Raw genomic sequence first — 20,679 nt, forward strand, 5'->3', positions numbered from 1 at the left:
GAATGAGATTGAATAAGGGTGGTTGGAAGCCTAAGCCACTTTGGCAAACTTAAGCATAAAAAATTAGAGTAAGAAACAAAATCTTGCAATGAGACACGAAAAAGATGTATAGTTACCCTTATAGAATAGCTAATTATACCCATACGTTTAGATACCCTTAACAACTATAAGGTAATTACATTTTTGAATTCTTTTGATTGGGGACCTATTTTAGCTATAAGGTAATTAAATATGTTAAGGTAAATTTTTGCATGGAATAAGGCTATTAAAGACATCTCCCATTCGCCTCCGTGGCTCCCTCCCCCACCCCTCTCTCTCTCTCTCTCTCTCTCTCTCTCTCTCTTTTGTGATACAAACCTATACAAAACCATATAGTTATAACAGTTAATCCGGGGCCTCTACATTGACAATGCTTGGAGTGTGTCTCTTGTGGACATGTGAAAAGAGGTTACAATAGACATGCTAAGAGGGTCAAGCCAAAGTGGTCCTTGAAGGCCCTCTTTTTTTTTTGGGGGGGGGGGGGGGGGGGGATTAGGGCTAAGGGTTAAGGAAGGGTTAAGGGAGGGAGGAAGGCCGAGTGTAAAGGGAGCAAAAAAGCAGTACAAAAAAGGGGGGAGTGTCCTAGATCGGGGGACAAGAGGGGATAGGGAAGATCGGACGGCGGAGGTGAGGCGGCGGGCAACCCCCTTTCTTTTCTAGCCAACAAAACCCCTCTCTCTCTTTCTCTCTCTCTTTGGGGCGCCCATTTTCTCTCTCTTCCGGAAACAGCAGTTTCAGGCTTTCCCTTCGTCTCTCCCGCCCTTCTTTCTCTCAAGATTGACGACGCTGCCCCGCAAATCTGCGTCTCGCCTCCCTCGATTGAGCTTCCCGTTCTCCTGATCTCTGATTTGAGCTCCTTCTCCCCCCATCTCGTGCTTCCTTCCCCCTTCTCTAGCTTAAGAAATCCCGCACCATCTCCTCCAAAGAAATCCTCCCAGCTTATCCCCGACGAATCTCCCCTTCTTCCCCCCCAAAAAGCTTGCATGCCTGCCGACATGCCCCCCCGACTCCCCCCCCAGCTCCCCGCCCCCCTCTGCCGCCCCCCTGCCTGAACCTTGGGCTTGCTTCGATGCATGCTCGGTCGGTGCATCACTGCCGCTTCCTTTAAGGATGGACTTGCTATTGAAATCCTCCATGCAATATTGGTCTTGGGCTTTGGGCTTTGCTCCGTGGACCACTTACCTTCCCTTCGGCCTTGCCAGCGCGCGGGGTATCTCTTCGGGACAACGATGGAAGGGGGCGCTGCATCGCATCTCTTGACTCCGATGTCAAGATCGCCGCCTGTTTCTCAACACCAAGGTTTACAAGACAACTCAAACGCGGGGCAACAGAATTCGGAAATAGCTCCGTCTCCAAATTTAAACTTGAATAATACCCCGCCTGTCGGCGCTGCGACCAGTAAAGAGGGCGATCTGGTGAAGAAGAAGGCCCGAAAGAGAAAACATAGTTCCAGCCGAAACCGGTTAAGAGTTTCAAAGAGGAGAAGACTGGGGACTAACAGCTCCAAGTCAAGGAAGAAAGAAGGGGCTTTGCCCGATTCCAGTAAACCTCCCGGTTTTAGCCTCGCCGAGGCACCAGAGAAATCACAGGTTTCCTTAGACAGGCAGGAGTCAGCTGCAAATGTCAATCTTGAAGTCCATCTCGAAGGCCTAGCTCAGAAAGAGCAAGATTTTATCTGGGGGTCACGCCGGAAAGACATTTACAAGAAGTCTAGCACTGTCGTTTCGGATGGGGAGATTGGAAATACTTCAGAAGTAGACGCTAGAATCGCCGGAGATGACAAAGGAGGCCATCCAAACAATGCCCAGGTAGGGGCAGGTGGTCCTTCCAAGGTTTTGCAAGATGAGCCGTCTCAAAGAGAGCAATTGGCTAGTGATAAGCAAGATGATTCCGACAAGAGGGTCTTGCGACCAAGACGACCTTCGCAAAGGATCAGACCAGGACTGGAAGCGGTCAAACTTTGTGAAGCCGATTTTACACGTATACTTGGAAGGAAAATCAAGGTGTATTGGCCCCTTGATAAGAAGTGGTATTCTGGAGTTGTCAGGGATTATGACGACGTTAGTAAGCGGCACCAAGTCATATACAAGGATTCTGATGAGGAGTGGTTGGTACTCCAGGACGAGACGTTCATACTTCAGGTATTTCCTGGGGAAACGTTCGGGGAATTGGGTTCAACCAGAAGCACTCCTCCTTTGGCACAAGAAACTTCTTTGCAACCTCATCGGCAGGTTGTTCCCTCACAATCTGCTGAGACTTCTCGTCAGTGTAATGCTGTGGAGGACGAGGACGGCAATGCAATAGGGGACGATGTGTTGCTGTCGGCGTTAGTTCCTAAGCACCGTTTCAAAGGAGGAGTCTTTTCAAAAGGATTAGCAAATGGGTCAGGTAAGTCGATCGTCTCACCCCAAAGATCTGATGTTCCTGCAATTTCAAAGGAATCCGCTTCTCCAGCCTGTCGTGGTGTTAAGGATGATAAGCACACACTGGAGGCCTTGGCAACTGGAACAAAGAGGGGGGGCATCAATGGCTTGCAGGAGGGGCGAGAGGGAGGTGTCATGTCTACTGAAGAACTTGCAGATAGACCGTCTACTGAGACAAATATTCCCAGCAGGGCAGTTGGTGTGGAAAGTATGTCGGGGGTAGGAGCCACTGGCAATCCAGCATGTGTGTATGTAAGGAGGCACAGTAATAGATCGAAGGTAAGAGGCTCGCTTGCGGAGATAGCTGGGGTTGCCAAAGCAGCAGAACAGAAGGCTATTTCAAGGCGTTCTGAGGGTGGTGGCCGTGGCACAGTTGCCAGGTGTGATAAAGTCGTTAGTTCAGGTGGTCGACGGAAGCGGCCCAGAAAGGCAAGCAGGCGGCAAGCATTGGATTCTGACTTGATTGCACAGGAAGGGCAGGCAGCCCAGCAAGAATTACAGGGTACTAGAGCCAGTGGGAATGTGTGCGCTTTAGGTGCTACTGTCAAAGCAAGGGGACAAAACCAGGATGGACAAACCCAGCCTGATGTTCGTTCTTATTCTGGGCATGTCAAGCCCTCCAGCTCATCGGGTGGGCACTCTCACCAGGCTTCCATCCCCAAGGGGTCTGCCTTATTGAATGGGAAGATTAATCTTGGTCACTCAAATAGAAAAGTGTCCTCTGATTTGAGGGTTCTTGGAACTCGAGTTTATCCACCATCGAATAGCACCAGTGCAACATCTATCGCATTAACCACAGCAGAAGCAAATGAATTCAATCGTCAGAGCAGGTTGGAAGTGTGTCAGCCACGTCTTGGGATTTCTATTTTAAAATCGAAATTGGACCATTTTCGAGAGAATCCCTGGGCAGCTTTCCACTCCACCATTCACCTATTGCATCCGGATGTCATCGTTCTCGATTTGTTCACCTGGCAGCTTTTCAACATCTTGAAAAGAGTAGGTCTTTTTGAAGGTGATGATTTTGAAGGAAGGTTTAATACGAATGGTTCATTTCACGACATTGCTAGTGTTGTTAGGCTGACTTTGATAATCATAAAGACACTGCCTATGACTGAATGGATTCATCAACGAGGGCATCGGCATTGGCAAGCTAGTATTTTACACGATCTTTGGAATGTTCTCTCTGGGCGTTGGCGGTGGCTTGCAGAGCTGCCCGGTATTCTGTCATCCAAAGCTGAAGCTCTCCTTTTACAGCATCTCCAACAGTTCATCTCCGATGGCAGTAGTGTCAGCCAAATGACGTTCAGGCAGATGCTGAACATACTCGTCTGTTACTTCATCAAACCTTATGTCATTGCCACTGTTTGTGAAAGAGGTGCCTTGCTTACTGTTGTTATTCAGCGTTTCTTCTTGCCAGAGTGGAGCAGGAATTCTATGCAAGGGAGTATCCGATGTGTAAGGCAGTCAGTGAGGTCTGTCAGATTGAGGTGTGGTGCAGGTGCAGACTCGGATTTTTCATCTTATCTTGCTCTGTTCCCGGTGTCAAGAGATTGGCGCACCAAAAATGGAATTTTTCAAAAGCAGATGAGAAAGTGGATAGCCAGGACAGCAGGTATTGGTTACGCGGAGCAGTCTGCGCCAGTGCCTTCAGTCAAACTTTTCAGTCACCTGGTAAGACAGATTTTCACCTACTTTAATTTGTGAAGTATCGTTGTAGAAAACATTTTGTTGCTGTTGCCTTTCTGTCTTCTTAACGTGCCTTGAGGTATCTTTCTTTAGTAAATGTAGGGTTTTAGGCTTCTTAGTTGAGATGAAGATTCATATGATTCCATTCGTTTGATGACTGATGCTGTGTAAATTACATCCATCTCATTATTGTGCCTATAGAATAAAGGGCTCTTGGGTTGTATTTTGTTCATACACTCAAGAGCATTGGAGCCTAAGCTCCATTCATTCCCTGACCCACCTTTGACCCACCCTCCTCTCGGTCTACCCAGAGTGCCTGTACATCTTGCGAGTGGTTAGTCTGTGGCTTGAGCAGTTTGAGATACTTAACGTCTATTTCTAAAGCTTGGTACAGGTTACCAGACTTAAAGACCAGCTACAACTGTGTAAAGGATAGGCAATTGCATGGCCTGTGGTGCAGCGAGAAGCCGTTGGATGGTCTTGGGACAGCATATTGAGAATGGTTAAATAGGCTGTGCTGTTATCCTTGCTCTGCACAGTGTGCTGTTGTGTTGAACTTTGTAAACAGCTTTTGTTTGCTTCAAGGAGCAGCACTGTACATGCAGGCCATCCAATTCAATCGGGATTGATGGTTGGTCTTTTATGGAGCTTAGTCTCCCCTTTTCAAAATGGGGATGGCAAAAAACTTATTCTTACCATTGAAAAGTCTTCGGAATTCCTAGAAATGGAAGGTCTGATATCAGATTGGAAGGTGATGATGTTGGAAAATGTTATTTAAAGCTATACCGATTGTGATCCCCTCTCTTCAAAAAATAAAGCTTCTGCAAGTAGTATCTTATCGGGTCAAATTTATTGTAGTTTTGCTTGCTTGTAAAATTTGCTATTCCCTTCGAGAGAGAGAGACTTTTGTGTGATACCTTATTGTAATAGCACTAGGAAGTAAAGAACTTGTCTATTTTATTTTCTTTGTAGATTTTTGATCTTTAGATCTACTCGCTTTGGAAGTTTCATAGATGTCTGAAAATTGCCATGAGAGAGTTCAGAAAAAAAGTATGCACCCATTTTGTGTCCAGCTTATGGTTACATTGTGCCACGATTCGTAAGTTGAAAAGTCAGCTGAAGAGCAAATTGGTGTCCTTTGGACCCAAGGTCAATGTGGTAAAAAAAGAAAGGGCTTTACATTTTGGATAGCTAGCTAGTGTTACAGAAGAACAGCTCATGAGATAGTTTTGGCTAAATGTAACCATAGTACATCCTTGAATAACACTGAACATTCAGTGGTATCTTCTTAGACATCACCGTTTTCTCAACTGTTGAACGTGAATCTTTGGAATTTTAAAGATTGGACACTATTTCAATCCTTTATGCTTAGTGGATCAAGTGATTTTTTTTTTCTTTTTTTGGGAGCAGAAATATATTGTGATATGATTATATGATAGATTCAATTCTATCCATCATTTTTATTAAAGATAAAAATGTCTTGGTGAGGGAATACGACTTGAAATATCACGAAGAGTTTGTATTCCATATGTTTTAGTATGTGTTTTTTTCCGATTCAAGCATCATACATAGCTTGCCCCTGATTATTGAACTCAACTTGTGACTAGAATAAAAGCTGCCCACATCACCTTTGAATATTATGAACATCTCTCTCTCTCTCTCTCTCTCACACACACACACACACACACACATTTTTTTTTTTTTGGGTGAAACCAGTGACTAAAAAATTAACATAAAGTCAATGTACATAACATTAGACTCCAAAAGAGAGCCTAATGGAAGCACTCAAAAAGAGTGAGAAAACACTTCAAGGCTAGTAGCATCCAAATCCCTCACAGCATAACTATCATATAAAGATTGCTTGAGGGACATTCTGAAGAAAGCATATGCCTGAGGGAACTGTTGTCCCATCCTAAAATGCCATCTCTGTGTCCAAATAGTCCATAGTACTCAAAAACGAGCCCAGTGAAAGAAAAGGAGGAATGGAGACATCTGACATGAGAAGCATCCAAACATCCAGAAGAGTTTCCCGAATCTAATAGAGGGAAACCGAAGCCACAGCAAATGAGAAACATGAGTGATCGATATCCGAGAGTGCGGGCAAGACCATAACAAATGGGGAACTGTCTCACGATGATGAGAGCAACGGGGGCAGGAAGAGGAAGCAATACGACGTGCTTCCAATTTCACCCCAATGGAAAAAGCTTCCACTATACATCTCCAAAAGAAAAGCCTCTGTTTCAATGGCAATTTAGCTTTCCAAATTTTCTTGAGTTTTGATTGCCACCAAGATAAAGGCCGAAGATCTGCAAGTAACTTCCAGAGCCAAACACACTCCACTGTAGCTGTAAAAGCTGCTCTCTACTCAGTCTCACAGCTAGAAGTTGCAACTGTAGTCTGCTTCTTGCTGAACCAATAAATGCATGAAGTACCAAGCATGAAACAATTGCCACTATGCGACACGCGGGTGTCTGAATAGCCAGCCCAATCACTATCAGTGAATCCATGCATAGAAGTGAAGAACCAGTGCCCAAATGCTGAGTGCCTTTGAGACACGCTTCACGGCCTGCCAATGGTGTGTAGAGGGGCTGTGCATATATCTGCTCAGCTCAACTGTGAGACATCATATTGAAGATCAGGTCTCGTATGGCATAAGTAAATCAAACCAACTGCATGCTGCTAGAGGGTGACATCACAAGCACCGCTGCCATCCTTAGAAGAGAAGTGAAACGAGGCTCTAATGGTGTGGATACTGGCTTGCAATCCTCAAAATGTTGCACAACAAGTTCGTACAGCCTCCGAAAGGCATTAATTGCAACGCACTTTCATCCGTACAGCACTTACAATGTCAGCAGTGCATGAAATGCAGTCGCAGCTGGTCTGGCCATATGGATCCACACGTGTGAGGCGGTTGCAAAATCTGTCCGGCTGGCACAAACCTCGAGGCGAGGTGCACAGCATTAAATGCATGTGCAGCAGGTCCGTACAGTAGGAAATTGGCCGCATAACAATCCGCACAATTCCATACAAGTATTAAATGTTGCACAACAGGTTCGTACAGCCTCAGAAAGGCATTAATTGCAATATACTTTCATCTGTACAGCATGTACAGTGTCAGCAGTGCATTAAATGCAGATGCAGCTGGTCTGGTCATATGGATCCACATGTGTGAGGCAGTTGCAGCAAAAAATGCAGGAAAATGCCTCGAATTCTGCACCACTTCATGGTCTTCTGCAAAAAAGACTCCGAAATGCTGATTTCCCGTGCTAAAAAGGGGGTTTTCGGGATGGAAATGCTTGAGGAGGCCACAGGTGCTCACAGGTGTGCAGAAAACCAGCAAAGCAGCTGAAAAGAGAGGTCCAGGGGCTGCCAAACAGCTTGAACAAGTTGGAATGAATCCCCGACCTGCTCTGATACCACTGTAGGCTATGGCAAGCAATGGAAGCTCAAAATGAAGGAGAGAAGACAAAAAACGAGATGCTGTGATGAATTGCTGCAAAAACTGAGTGGAGGCTCAGGAGAGAGCCAACATATCAAAACCCTAGGGCCAAGTGTCCTAACTGGACGAAGTGTCCTAATTGGACTAAGTGGTACATATACTAATTGTATCAACTGACCTAACTAACTGTAACTAGGCCTACAAGGCACATGGTATGAATTACTTTGTGGCTTGCCAAGTCGTGTTGTATCACTCCCTCCATTACTTAATATCAGTTATTGTACAGCGTGAGGAGACTTGTTGAATTAATGGATAGTTTGGGGACTAACTGTGGTTCTAAACATAAGTGCAACTTCTAGTGAAACATTGTTTGTGTATAGAGTGAGGGCCATAATCTCTATATGGCTCTAGCGTAATTTTGCTTCTTACTGGCATTCTGGTAGCCCAACCTTTTGCAGGGCTTCTCTTCTTATTTCCATCTTGTGCTTCTTTTTAGTCTAGTTTGATTGTAGTTTTGCTTGCAATCTTTTCTAAGATATGCATTTCTTTGGGGCTGCTCATTGTGCTATCTCTAGATGCACCCCTTGCCTTGGGATAAGCGAATGCACAATTGTAATGCCCTTACATGAGGGGTAAAGCTAGTTTGTTCATGATGGGCTGTTTGGAGGTCCCCATGGGGCCACTTGTAGGAGACCTTGGAGCCGAACGTCCCAAAAGTAGCCAAAAGAAGTTCATTAATGTGCCGTAAGGGCACCCTACAAGGTTGCCTTTATGAGGACATGTAGAGATATGTACTGTTTGCTAGGGTCCGCTTATAGGGGACTCCAATGCCAGATGGATAGGCAAAGATATTTGATTTTCAAGAGCGATGATCATACTTCCATCAACACAGGGGGAGTTGTTGCAGATTAGAGGATCACAAACTAGGTTTGTAGTTACATAGAGGGTATTTGACGTGCAATGGGTTGCAAAGGTGGCTAGGATCAAAGAGATATACACGTTGTAGTGGACCATGTCTTGGGATCCTTGGCCTTTACCTCATAGATCTTTAACCTAACTCATTGCCTCACGCCAGGTGTAGACATTCGCATCTATCTTTGACTTGACACTGTCCCAACCTATCTAGGACCACGTCATCTATGTACTACGTGAACATCTTTGATCACTCACTAGACCACATATATGATAGCTATCTCGCCACTCTGTTGGGGCACATAGATGAGCAACCAAACGTGGACGTTGAAGCCACACCATTCCTTGTCTTACACAATTAAAAAAAGCAAGAATTGCGAGAAGGGTCTATATTGGTATGATGATGAGTACAAAGTGCTTAGGCAATGTTGGCACTCCCACATCTAAAAGAGGCGATCAGGAAGTTACAGAATGGCAAAGAAGAGGTACTTAAGTAGTCTCCTAACCCTCAAGTGGGAATACTTGTTCCAATCCTAGCCAAATTGTTTAGCAAAGCCTTTTGTAGTGGCTTTCCAACGTCCTGGACCACAAACACCATCATATCCATTCACAAGGCCAGGGATCCCACGGATGGAAGTAACTGAAAGACTATTGGGGTTGACATGTGCTAAGCTTTATGGGTTGGCTCTTGAGATATACATTAGTGAGCATGGAAATGGGTTACCCTTTGCCAAAGCTCACACAACCATTGAAAATCATTGGGCAAGCACAAAAAAGGTGGTGGCGGGAGTAGGAGGAGGGTCTTCTACAAGTGGTTGAAAATATGTCCAAGCCAAGCAATAAGAATGTAGTTGTGAGCATTGGCGTTGGGAGCTTGAAAGAGTGAGATTATGTGCTCTCGGGGTTGCTCAAACATATGTGCCTCCTTCAATGGGAACACCTATACTGGCCTAACGGTAACGGTCTTCATGAGATCTTTATGTAAGATTCAAGCGTGGATCAATTGGAGCTGTAGTCTTCTTCTAGAGTCCTTGATGTGCTCCAAGGGTCTTAGCTGAAACCACGTGATTTGAATGTAGCGGTCATCTCAAAGGTGTCACCCACGGATCAAGGGGTTTGCGTTCTTGAGCATGTCATGGGCTTCAGGGGTAGTGTCCTCTAATATCTTATTAGCTAGAGAGCATCAAAGAGGAACACCTTCTTCTCTTGTTAACTTGATGGACATCATCACAAGAGCTCTTCTTGGACAGCCATTTGTTGGGATTTTTGAGAGCAAATCATATTGGGAAGATATTTGAAACATACAGAGCTAAGATTGTGAGAGGTCCCACTACGTGATTGCTTGTGAATGTGATATCTTCGTAGCTAGAGAGCATCAAAGAGGAATACCTTCTTCTCTTATTAGCTTTGATGGACACCCTGAGAAGAGCTCTTCTTGGGACAGCCATATTTTGGGATTTTGAGAGCAAATCCTCTTTGGAAAGGGATTGAAGGGCTAAATCAGTGATATCAAAGGGTGTTATGGTTAGTACTTCGAGAACTTTGAAACATACACACTTATGATCGTAAGAGGTCCCCACTATTGATCTTGAGCAAAAATCTATTTGAGAAGCTAGTCAGGATTAATAGTTGGTGGTGTTTGAAAAGTACAAGGAGTATCTATCGCAGTCCATCCAATGGTCTTGACCACAGGGCAGCCGAAGGAGTGACCAAATCAGCCATGGTTAGATCCAAGCAGCAACAAAGCTTTGCAATCGGTAAAGCTATCATTACGAGAGTATCAAGCATTTATCTATGGGAATTAGCTAGCGATTGCAAGAGATTGGAGACTCTCTCGCAAGTGACTAGGATAATGATGCTAGAGGCCTAGGCAAAGAAGGTGAAGTAGAAGTATTTGAGGGATTATATATACTTGAGCACAAGTACATTCGTGTTCTCCTTGCAAGGGAACATTGCTAGTAAGCTAGGTGAGGGGGGAATTATGGATGCTGCATTGTTGTTGGGAGAGTCAATAATCTTGCATGTGTGTATCAAGGATCCCATGTGTCACGAGTCTTGATGCACGTGCCTCAGAATTTAAAGTGATCCAAAGAGAGGGTCTTTAACATTTGAGAAGGTTTGGGGTGGGTGGTTAGACTTAATGTGCTAAAGCCGAAAAGGTGTGTCTTAGAGTGCATTTGAAACTAGGAGTGATATTTCGAAGGTGTATCGTTGAGGCTTTTAAAAAAGGTGTATCTTAGAGTGCATTTGAGACTAGGAGTGAGTTTTGGAAGAACTGCATTGTTAAAAAGCCATAGAATATATACATTCTATGCCTTGTATCTTAAGACCGGTATCTATTGATTTAAAACATCGTTATTGGAGAATGTCAAATCAAGCAGTCTACTTTTTAGGTAAGGATAAGAATGTGGAACAAAAAATATTTTAAAATAAAAGTACATTGGAAACTAGGATTGGCTTTTTAAAGAAACGCATACATCGTAAGGCACAGAAGCAAAGAACTTTAACTACTCATACTGTGTATTTGCATTTAATTCAAGAACATTCTGTAGTTATTCCGTGCAAGTGTATTTTAAAACCGCACCATTTTTTGTCCTTGAAATTTCACCAAATTCTCAGTAGACAGAGTGGTGCTCTGGAACACTCCTTTCAGATCTATTTCGTTAACCTAGTGGGGTGAAATACAAATCACAATGTAGACAAATAGAATAGAACATATGCCTGCAAGGTTCTCACCGTGCCAAACATGCTTACTCAACCAGATCCTCCATGAAGTAATCTAACTCAAAATTGACATCTCATAGGAGTGTATGATTTAGAATCACTGTTGGTGTTAAGCATAGGGGGCCCAAGACAACATGTATCTCATTCGATAGCGCAAGTCTTCTCTTTTTCTTGTGATCTAAAACATCTATCTTGATGCACAGGATTTGTCTCTGCATGTTTGTCTTCGAGAAAGTATCTGCGAGCCTCAGTTGTCAAGGAAAGAATCGCTCTGAGTCATCGTGCTCGTGTGGATCTTCTTGACTCTGAAGGGGATTCTAAACTTTGTATCATCGCTTGCATGTTCAAGCATTCCTAGCTTTAGCAAGCATAACTTAAATAATTATTAAAGTTTCAAGGCAGAAAAGCATCTGCAGGCTGCATCTTTCAGTGTGAAATATGTGAAATCATAAAGTAAGATTTTGTGTGCCTTTTACCATCATCAATATCTCAAAAACTTTCCTGCTCATGAACTTTGAAATTTTTTGTAAACCAAAACCTTTCAGTGAGGGTTAAATTTGGCAGTATGCAGTGGTGAAATTTTTTGTAGCTGAAATATGAAGAAGAGTGCACAGCTTGTCAAAGATGCTATATAGAAAAGCTTATTTGACAGGCTCATTAATTGAAGCTGATGACGTCTGGAATTTTTTTTTTTTTGGTTTTGGGGGGGGGGGGGGGGCTATAGAACAAGATGCAATGCAAGTGTAGATGGAAGAGGAAAGTGGAACAAATCTTAGGGTCTCAAGGTAGCGTAGATGAATCGTTGTATGGTTTGTAACCAAACAGGAATACCCACCCCTAATCGTCATGATCATTAAATATGCAGATCATCATATAACCCCTTCTCCCCCTTTTCTCCATGACCCCTCCCCCCTAATATTAAACGAATTGTTTCCTTTTCCCTGCCTCTTGACCTCCCAAACTAACTAATGGGAATTTTGCATTTCCCCATGACATAGGGGACATAATGGCATAAACTAATCTTAATGTAGCTTTCTGCAGAGTTGATTTCAATATGAAGTCTGAGTTACAGTGGTTTGAAGAACCTTGGCTTGAAGGTTTTATTTTTTATCTAGGATTTCTCCTAGAATATGTCAGGCTGTGATTGGCCCGTAGCCTCCCACGAGGGCTCCTTATTAGTAGGCTTGTGAGCTAGTGTCTACTGGCTTATAAGGGAAAGACATGTTTTTGGCAAATACTCTTCAAATAGAAGCAGCATCGAATTTCTATAGGCCATCTGGCGCAGATTCTTGCTATTCCGAGTTGTGTTGTATCATGATCATCCTGTGTTTTGTCGGCACATACACGTCAGCTTTTGCAGCTCGTCAGCAATTATCATGGTCTTCTCCCACTTAAGCAAACTAGTCGTTATTTTAAAACATTGTAGATATAATGGACATTGAGACAAGAGCTGTCTTCTTGTATACTCTGCTGTATAATGGACTTCCAGTACATCAGGACAAGAACTCTATTCTTCTATACTTTGCTACATGAATCGTCCTGTTCAAATCCCATAGCATGCTGCGTGAAATCGTCATCATAGAGATCTTGAATATCAAGGAAGGAAATAAAATCGTGAATCTTTCTGCTGTGTGTGCGGTATTTGAAAAGGCATCCTTCCTTGGACTTCTGGAAGTCTTATCCTCTGGGATCATATCATGTCTTATCATATTTCTCATGGAAAGCTAAATGTTCTTTCACTTCATAAACATCATATGTTAGTCAATCTTTAGATATTTTCAGGATTCTTTCATACCCCTATTACAGTCGGGTTGATTTTAAGGACATTTAACCTTGGATCCCTACTTCACAGGCTCAATAGTATTCTTTCAAAGGCCGGCCAAAGTGCCTAGACTCTAGAGTCAATCCTGATGCATGCTCTTTGTACTTCACCTTTTGAAACGTGCAAGAAAGGTTCTATGCTTACCAGATCGTCCAGTCTCAAACACAAATAATAGCGAAAAGCTTATTATTCTTGAGGAAGGCTCATATCAAATCGTCCATTACAAGACTTTGTAACAGGAACAACACCAGGTGGAGTATTCCTGGAGTCCATATTTTAAACTCTTCAAACTGCCGATATACTGAAGGTGCTGTTTTGTATAAGAAGAGAGTATAATGTGCCATTTCTAAATAAATACATATGTTTTTGATAACTCATCTAGCCTAAGGGATCGACATCATAATTAGATATTTTAATCAAATAGTTTTTCTCTCTCTCTTTTAATTTCGCGCTCCAAAATTCATCTATCCATGTGCACATCTTAATATCCTCCTTTAGTGCTAGCCTTCGTCATGGCTGAGTTTGCCCTTCACCTCTGGAGTGCCGACGGAAACTTAGTACGAAGACTTTGTATAAATGGATGCTCAAGTATGTGTGGGTGTGTGGATTTGTATGTGTGAGAGCATATTTTTATACTATGGTCTACACCCACTGTTGGGCACTGATGACGTCAGTGGGGATGTCATAGTAGCTAGTCCCTGCTATGCGTGATGGAGTTTATGGTTTTCAATCTTATGAGTGACTATCGTAACTGCACTATGTTGTGTTTTTAGAGGATGAGTTTGGGAACGATCCTGGATTCATCTAGGTATATAATATCGTCGCACAATCAATGTGCCCATATGGCCTTAAATGAACACACACACTATACTTCTTATAGTTCACTCAAATTGAATCAGCATCCGAGTCTCGTGAGGCATGCTGATACGTGGAGGGTGATCCGGTAAATGATATCAAGTCTTGTAGATGTGGTTAACGCTCAGGTTGTGTAGTTACTCCATATATCCATATAGATTGGAGTCCAACCCTTGCACTATTTCACAACATCCCGTCACTTGTATAGAACTGCTACACACTATAAAAGCGTGAGCTGTTACTTTCCTTGTGAAAGGTGGCACCACTATCATAGAATGGTATATAAGCGCATGGTGTATAAACCATCAAAAGTGATCAGTGAAACTTCAAGTAACCAATGCATTGGATTTGATGTATATGTCTGTCTAGATGAGTAAAGCTTTTTAATAGGGAAACTCTCACAAAATACTCACACGTGTGATCAATAATATGTAGAGAAGAATAAAACATGCACAAGAAATAAAACACGATCGGCTGGTATTTTCAATGTTGGGATACAGGCTTTTGATTTTTATAATGATGAAAAGCTCGATAGGAATACTACTAGTCTTATGAAAGTATAATACTTTGTCCATTTTGCCCTTTTAATCCAGTCATCATTAACGTTGTTCTTTTTTTTCTAAGCAGGGCTTGCAAGTCACGACTGCTCATGTTTTTGCCAAAGAATGTGCGACTGGAAATGCTAGCAAGGTCTTTTATTTGAAGCAAATTGGAGGCAGTACCAATGGAATGCTGAGAGAGACTCTTTTAGACAATTTGAAGCTTATAGGAGAGGTGAGGGACGGGGTTTCAGATGGGAGATTTGGTTTTCACATAGATTTTTGCAAGTCTCCTGACCTCTTTTCAGGTCTCTTTTTGACCTCAATGCTTCAGAAAAGTCTTCATCTAGCAGGTGGTGAAAGCTTGTTTCGTGCTGAAGTTTCCTCTGAGAAAGGGACTGAGTTGATCCATACAAAAAATTGTTTATCATCTGGAGAGGTCAAATCAAGGTTGCTTAAACTTGGCAAGAAGGTTCATCCTCAGAATCACAGGAGAATTGCCAAGCGTCATAAACACATTTCAGCTCAGGGGGAATATGTAGGTGGAAGAAAAGCTAAGCCATGTCAAGGGTTCATAGGCAATCCAGAAACTGATAAAGTGGAGGGAGGCCAATCTACCAGCCAGAAGGCAGAATTGGAGGCTGGGGCGAGCATTGCTGTGAGACCTTTGTCTTTCATTGCAGACCATAGTGCTGCCAATGCTTCAAAAAATGAGGGCATCAATGGATTACGATTAAGGGATGGCATGACAGTGCAGAAGACTGACAGAGAGGCTTCTCAATTTCGATTTGCTAACGAGGTGGTTTACTACGCCTCCGAATCACCAAGTAATTCTAGCTTTGATTCCACCATCAGGCCGGCAAGCACAGAAGGGAGTGGACTCGAAGTCAGAACGCAGATCAATGGGGATCAGTTCTTGGGGCAAAAGGTCAACGGATCCTGGATAGATCCCTACTATAGTTATGTAGTGGATGGAAGGAAGCGTAAACGGAAAGTACTTAAGTCAGCTCCCTCTGTCCAGAGTGACGTGTCTCACTTGCAGGCTCGGCGGCATGGAAAGAGGGGCCGACCTCGTCAAAACCGTCAAGATGGGGAGATGGATCAAATAGCTTCATATTGCAGTGCCAATCTTCTCATCACCAAAGGTGATAGAGGCTGGAGAGAGTCTGATGTCAGGGTTGAGTTGCAGTCCAATGGCCGTGAAAGCTTGATTTCTGTTCAGGATGCGAGTGGCAAGATCTACACACACAAAGTACAACAGAGTACACTCAGTGGGAAAGTCAATCGTAACACGCATGCTATGATGTGGAAAGGTGGGAATGGGTGGATTTTAGAATTCTGTGATCGTAAACAATGGAATCTTTTCAAGGGCATGTATGATGAGTGTGGTCACAGGAATGCACGAGCAGCATCTGTCAAGCAGATTCCTATACCTGGTGTCAGACAACTTGAAGACATTGATATTGTGGATGTATGGCATCCTCCATTTGGGTACATTTGTCAAACAGACAGTGAAGTTGAAGCTGCTTTTAATAATCATCGCATTGTCTATGATCTAGACAGTGAGGATGACACTTGGCTGAGGGGAGTCAATGGAATAAGTGATGATGTTGAAGAGAGCAGCAGCTTAAATGCATGCATCACAGAGGACAGTCTTGAAATAATCATGGACAAGCTTGAAAAGGTAACGTACATGAGAGAAGGGGAAATGGTCATTCCTGATGAGGCTATCGAATTATGTCAGGATCTGGGATCTGCAGATGTGGTGAGGGCTGTACACTCCCATTGGTCCAAGAAGAGGCTAACGAGAGGAACAGCCCTTGTTCGACAATTCCAGGTATGGTATTTTCTATTTTGGTGCTACTTTTTGTAGCTGCTTTAGGTTAAAATAACCACTGAGTTTCAAGTTCAGGTTAAAATAACCACTTAGTTTGTCCAGTTATAAATTGTTGCCTGATTTTATCAATATTAATGCAGCCACCTCTGTGGGTTCAATATCAAAAGCAAGTTGAGAAGTGGCAAACTAGTTTCAATGAGCTTCAGCAGCACCTCCCAAGTGCAAGCAAGGAGCAGTTGCTTGGACAATGCCCCCGGCCTTTAATGTTTGCATTTTGTTTGCCACCCCGAGGGATGGATTCAAATAACATTAGTAAGAAGCAACAAAAACAAAGATCGCAGAAGAAGATGAGTTCAGTTTTCAAGTTTACACGTTCCGCCTCATTGGAAACTCAGGGTATGAGATTTCAGCATTTGGCAATGTTTTTGATGAGGAAACTGTGTTTGGGGATCTTGGAGCTGGGTTTTTCTAGATTGCTCTAATTTCCATTTTATGTGACATGGTCATGGGGTGGGACTGTATGTTTGTGTGCTGGTGGGCATTTCTGTGGACAATGGGTGTGATGTGTGCAAGTGTGTGGCTCTTTTGTGTGTACTGGTACGTTGAAGTGTGGGGATGTGCGGGGGGAGGGTTGGGTGTGGGGGTTGGCATTGGCATAGGGATGGGCTAAATGGGTCTTGGGATTGTGGGTGAGGGCATGTATTTAGGGGATCTGACTTGTGTAGGGTTTGTTTACAGAGCTTTAGTTGTGAGTGAAACCTTTTTTTTGGTTCTAGTGTACATATAAAATCTTCAGTACTTGTGAACTTTTGCAGAAGAATCACAGAGATCGCTAGTATTACGACCGCAGAGGGTGCATGCCCATCAGCAATTGCTCACTTCATCAAGAGATCCAGATTGGCATCCATCTTCTCGACCAAGACAGTCCATGTCCTCAGGATACAAGACTTTTGGATGGCAAAGGAATACGTTGCAGGATAGTTCCCATGACCGGGTAGTTTCAGGTTTAGACCATCAAAGTGCGGTGTTGGATCCTTACACCAAGGCAGAAGAAGCACAAGCAAAAGCAGCTGCGGCAAGACATGTAGCAGGAATCAAAGCTACAAAATCACAGATGCAGTTCCTCAAGTTTGATGCTGCATTGCAGAGAGCTGTAGCTGCACTGATTGAGTTTGAAGCTATCCAATTTGCAGAGCTGGCTGTGGTTGATCCAGACACTGAGGCATGTTCTCCATCAATACCGAATGATCAGCTGCCCATTTTGAAGGAGAAGGTAGGGCTTTTATCGAGCCAGTTTTCAAACCTATTAGAGAAAGGGAGCGATTCAATACATTCAAGCAGAGACGGAAGTTTCGGCTCATATTTAGGTTCTGGGCCAGCTCGCTGTGATGATGGGAATAATGTATGCAAACTTGATCTGCAAACAGAGGAGCTTGAAGAGGCAGATTCAAAACAGGGTTTGATTGGAGACACAGATGCTCTTCTGCCAATGCCTAGGAGGGACCATTTGGATGCATGGATGGGAACCACCCTCATACAGAGGACTGACCGAGAGGGTGAGAGGGCCCAACATGTTTCGTAATTGGCACGGTTATTATGGGCTCAAGCTGAGTTTCTGCCTTGCCATTTGTAAGGTGGTGCATTTTGAATAGCACTTCCTGAGGTGGTAAACCTGCCATTTTTGATCCTCTCCAGTGCTTCAAACTTGGAAATTTGTAACATGAGCAAATTACTGCTTTCTTCTTCTTTGCAGCAAAGCTTTGTAGCATTAATCCAATTTGTTGGTCATGTACAGTTTGGCACATGACTTTCTTCAAGTCTTTCCTTCAACACAGAGATTAAGGCTCCCATGCGCAGGGGCTCGTCTATTCTTTGAAGCTTATGTCACTTATGTAGGCTGCTCTACTGGTGTGACCCTCTGGAGATTGATCTTTCTAAAAGTGATTGTGCTGATACAAGGAATCTCAGCCGAAGGTTTAAAGCAAAGCAAGTATAAAGTGCTGTTACCTCAGCTTTATTGTTAGTGGTCCTGTAAGACTTTGTAACATATGTTGTGTGAAATCAGCCCTGTGGAGTAGTTTCTGACTCCAAATTGCCATCCATGATGACAACACTTAGCCATCTTGGGGCTTCTTTAGTCTATTGTGTACCCTCATCGGGAATTTTTGTCTGTGCAAAGTTCCTTCAGTGGGTTTTGTGAAACTCTCTAGCCACTGAATGACCCACTCTCTTTGAAGCGTGGTCATATGATATCAGATAGTGAATGAGCCCTTGCTCTCCATTAAAGAGCTAATCAAGTTACATTTGAAAGTGGGGGGATAGTCACCTTCTCTCATAGCTCATTCCTGTGCCTTTTCTTTCAAGTTTATGAATTCTAAGTGACCAATTGCCTTTGGTTTTAATTTTTCATACCCATGGGCTATCAAAGTGATGCATGGTGGCTTCCTGGTGTCATGTATTAAATAAAGAGGCATCAGGAATCAGTTGGAGTTTCCTTGACAAACAAAATGTGTTTATTGCGAAAGTGGTATTCAAAAGCAAATATTCACAGCTTTGGGACATGCTGCTTATTCGGTGTGAAAAAATAATGAGATTTCTAATTTCTCAAAATAGGAAGGTGACAGTACTTGACTTAATTGGGGGAGTTATTGTATCGTGTTACTGACATGGGGTTAAACTGAGAAAAAATAAAAAAGCAACATTGAGTGCAAAAGAAAAAATTGAGCGGGCCAAAGTGCAGGAAGCTAAGACATTTCAACACTAGGTCTTTTTGCGGAGGAAAGGGAAAGGGGAGATTTTGAGGCCCTATTATGCTTGGAGCTCAATTTGTGGCGTCATGTTTGAAATGGGAGTGGTTATGTAGTAGGATGTGAAATCTGGATATATGGGCTTCTTTGCATCACGACCCAGCGTTCAATTCTTGAAGTCAAAGCATGGTAAGGACGGCAAAGTAGATATTATGTTCATGCGATATATCATATTTATCGGGTGTTAGCACTTCTACTCATCTTACGTACGTAAGTAATAATTATGAGATCTTGAACAAACTTCATGGATTGTTAGCCAATCAACCTTCCTTTGCAATCATTTTTGTTGTAGCACTAGTCGATTGGGCACCCATCTCTTCAGCTCATTGGTTGAAGGGCATCAAAGAGGTTACGACTCCCATCACATATTGGATTCCAAATGTAGAGGGTGACATGCATCTCCTGTTAGAAAATCACTAGGCGGCATTAAATATTATTATGGGGGGAGCTTTTGATAACATTAGGGTGTTGTTTGAAAAGTGGGATCTTACTATAGTTAAAGGGACTATCATTACCAATTTGTGGGATGGCCAAAAAATGGTGCCATGCATAGTTGACTCTTACAATGGCTTAGTTCGAAGAGTAATAGCTACATTTGTTGATAGGGTAAATGCACTTGGAAATATTGGCACTCGTGTGGTTGGTGCCATAGTGAATATAGGTCTTGTGAAATGAATCCACTTCCATGAGCCGTTCTCCTATTGAAAGCTTTTAAGTATAGTTGGTTGGGATGTGTTGGAAGATTGTCAACTTGGCCTTCACAAAGACAAAGTTGACCTTTAGATCTTTGGATGAGAGGAAGACCGTACCATTGTGCCCGACCCCCTGTGTCGCCCCTGGCGTCACTCCTTGCTCGGCCTTGACCTCTGTTATTGTGCCTAGCCACCCAATCACCTGCCTTGCCCTTAGCCCTTGGACCTCCCTTCCCTCGACCTCAACTTGAGGCGTAAGATTATGCAAAAGAGACGACTCCTACTTGTTAACCACAATGACGGTAGAGTAAAGGAGATTGTTTTCAAAGAAAGGGGCAAGCTTGCAATGCAAAAATATGAAGAGTAGTTTATTCAACTCCTCTAAAGCAATGACACTAAATAACTGGGGCTAGAATTCCTTGAAAGGAAACCCCTTCATACTATCCAGTATGTAGGACAATTTAGCAAGTCTTTCTTTGTAGGACAATCCCCTTCAAGCTATTCAGTGTAAAGTCTCTTACAAGCCTCTTCATACTATCTAGTATGTAGGACAATTGTAGCGGTGTTTCTTTATGGATTTGGCCTCCCTTGGGATATGTAGCTCGCAAATTATCTTGATCACACATGCTATGGCAATATACCAATTGCCTTACAAAGTCCCAAAATCAGCACTACCATTTGCGACCATGCTCTCCCCTTAGTAATCACTCAAATGTGTTAAGAGGCTTTAGTGTAGCCATTATTATGATAGAAGCATGCTCAAACTTGGCTTTCTACCTTGTCTTGCAGTTTGTCTCAATCATTGCTCCATGCCAACCATAATCAGGACTAATTGATTGGATCCATTTGGTCCTCTGCCTTTTGTATAGGTATAGTATTTTGCAAGTAGTTCAGAGTATCGGAA

At 43.1% G+C, this 20,679-nt stretch overlaps 1 protein-coding gene across 1 annotated transcript; it reads left to right on the top strand.

Annotated features, from left to right (window-relative positions):
• Positions 1–745: 745 nt before the first annotated feature.
• Positions 746–18,618, top strand: LOC147900709 (uncharacterized). Its single transcript, XM_087375373.1, has 4 exons — positions 746–4,133; positions 14,528–16,276; positions 16,417–16,672; positions 17,092–18,618. The coding sequence occupies exons 1-4, from the start codon at positions 1,113–1,115 to the stop codon at positions 17,856–17,858; spliced, it is 5,793 nt and encodes a 1,930-aa protein (XP_087231499.1). The 5' UTR covers positions 746–1,112; the 3' UTR covers positions 17,859–18,618.
• Positions 18,619–20,679: the final 2,061 nt, after the last annotated feature.

This window comes from Dipteris shenzhenensis, chromosome 6 (assembly GCF_047967505.1).
Source record: "Dipteris shenzhenensis isolate YYH24624 ecotype China chromosome 6, Dip_SZ_1.0, whole genome shotgun sequence".
NCBI lineage: Eukaryota > Viridiplantae > Streptophyta > Polypodiopsida > Gleicheniales > Dipteridaceae > Dipteris > Dipteris shenzhenensis.

Excerpts from the sequence above, each read along its gene's own strand:
- LOC147900709 (XM_087375373.1), top strand. The coding sequence starts at position 1,113 with ATGCTCGGTCGGTGCATCACTGCCGCTTCCTTTAAGGATGGACTTGCT. Across the intron at positions 4,134-14,527 it reads TCAAACTTTTCAGTCACCTG|GGCTTGCAAGTCACGACTGC; the intron begins GTAAGACAGATT and ends TTTTCTAAGCAG. Across the intron at positions 16,673-17,091 it reads CGCCTCATTGGAAACTCAGG|AAGAATCACAGAGATCGCTA; the intron begins GTATGAGATTTC and ends GAACTTTTGCAG.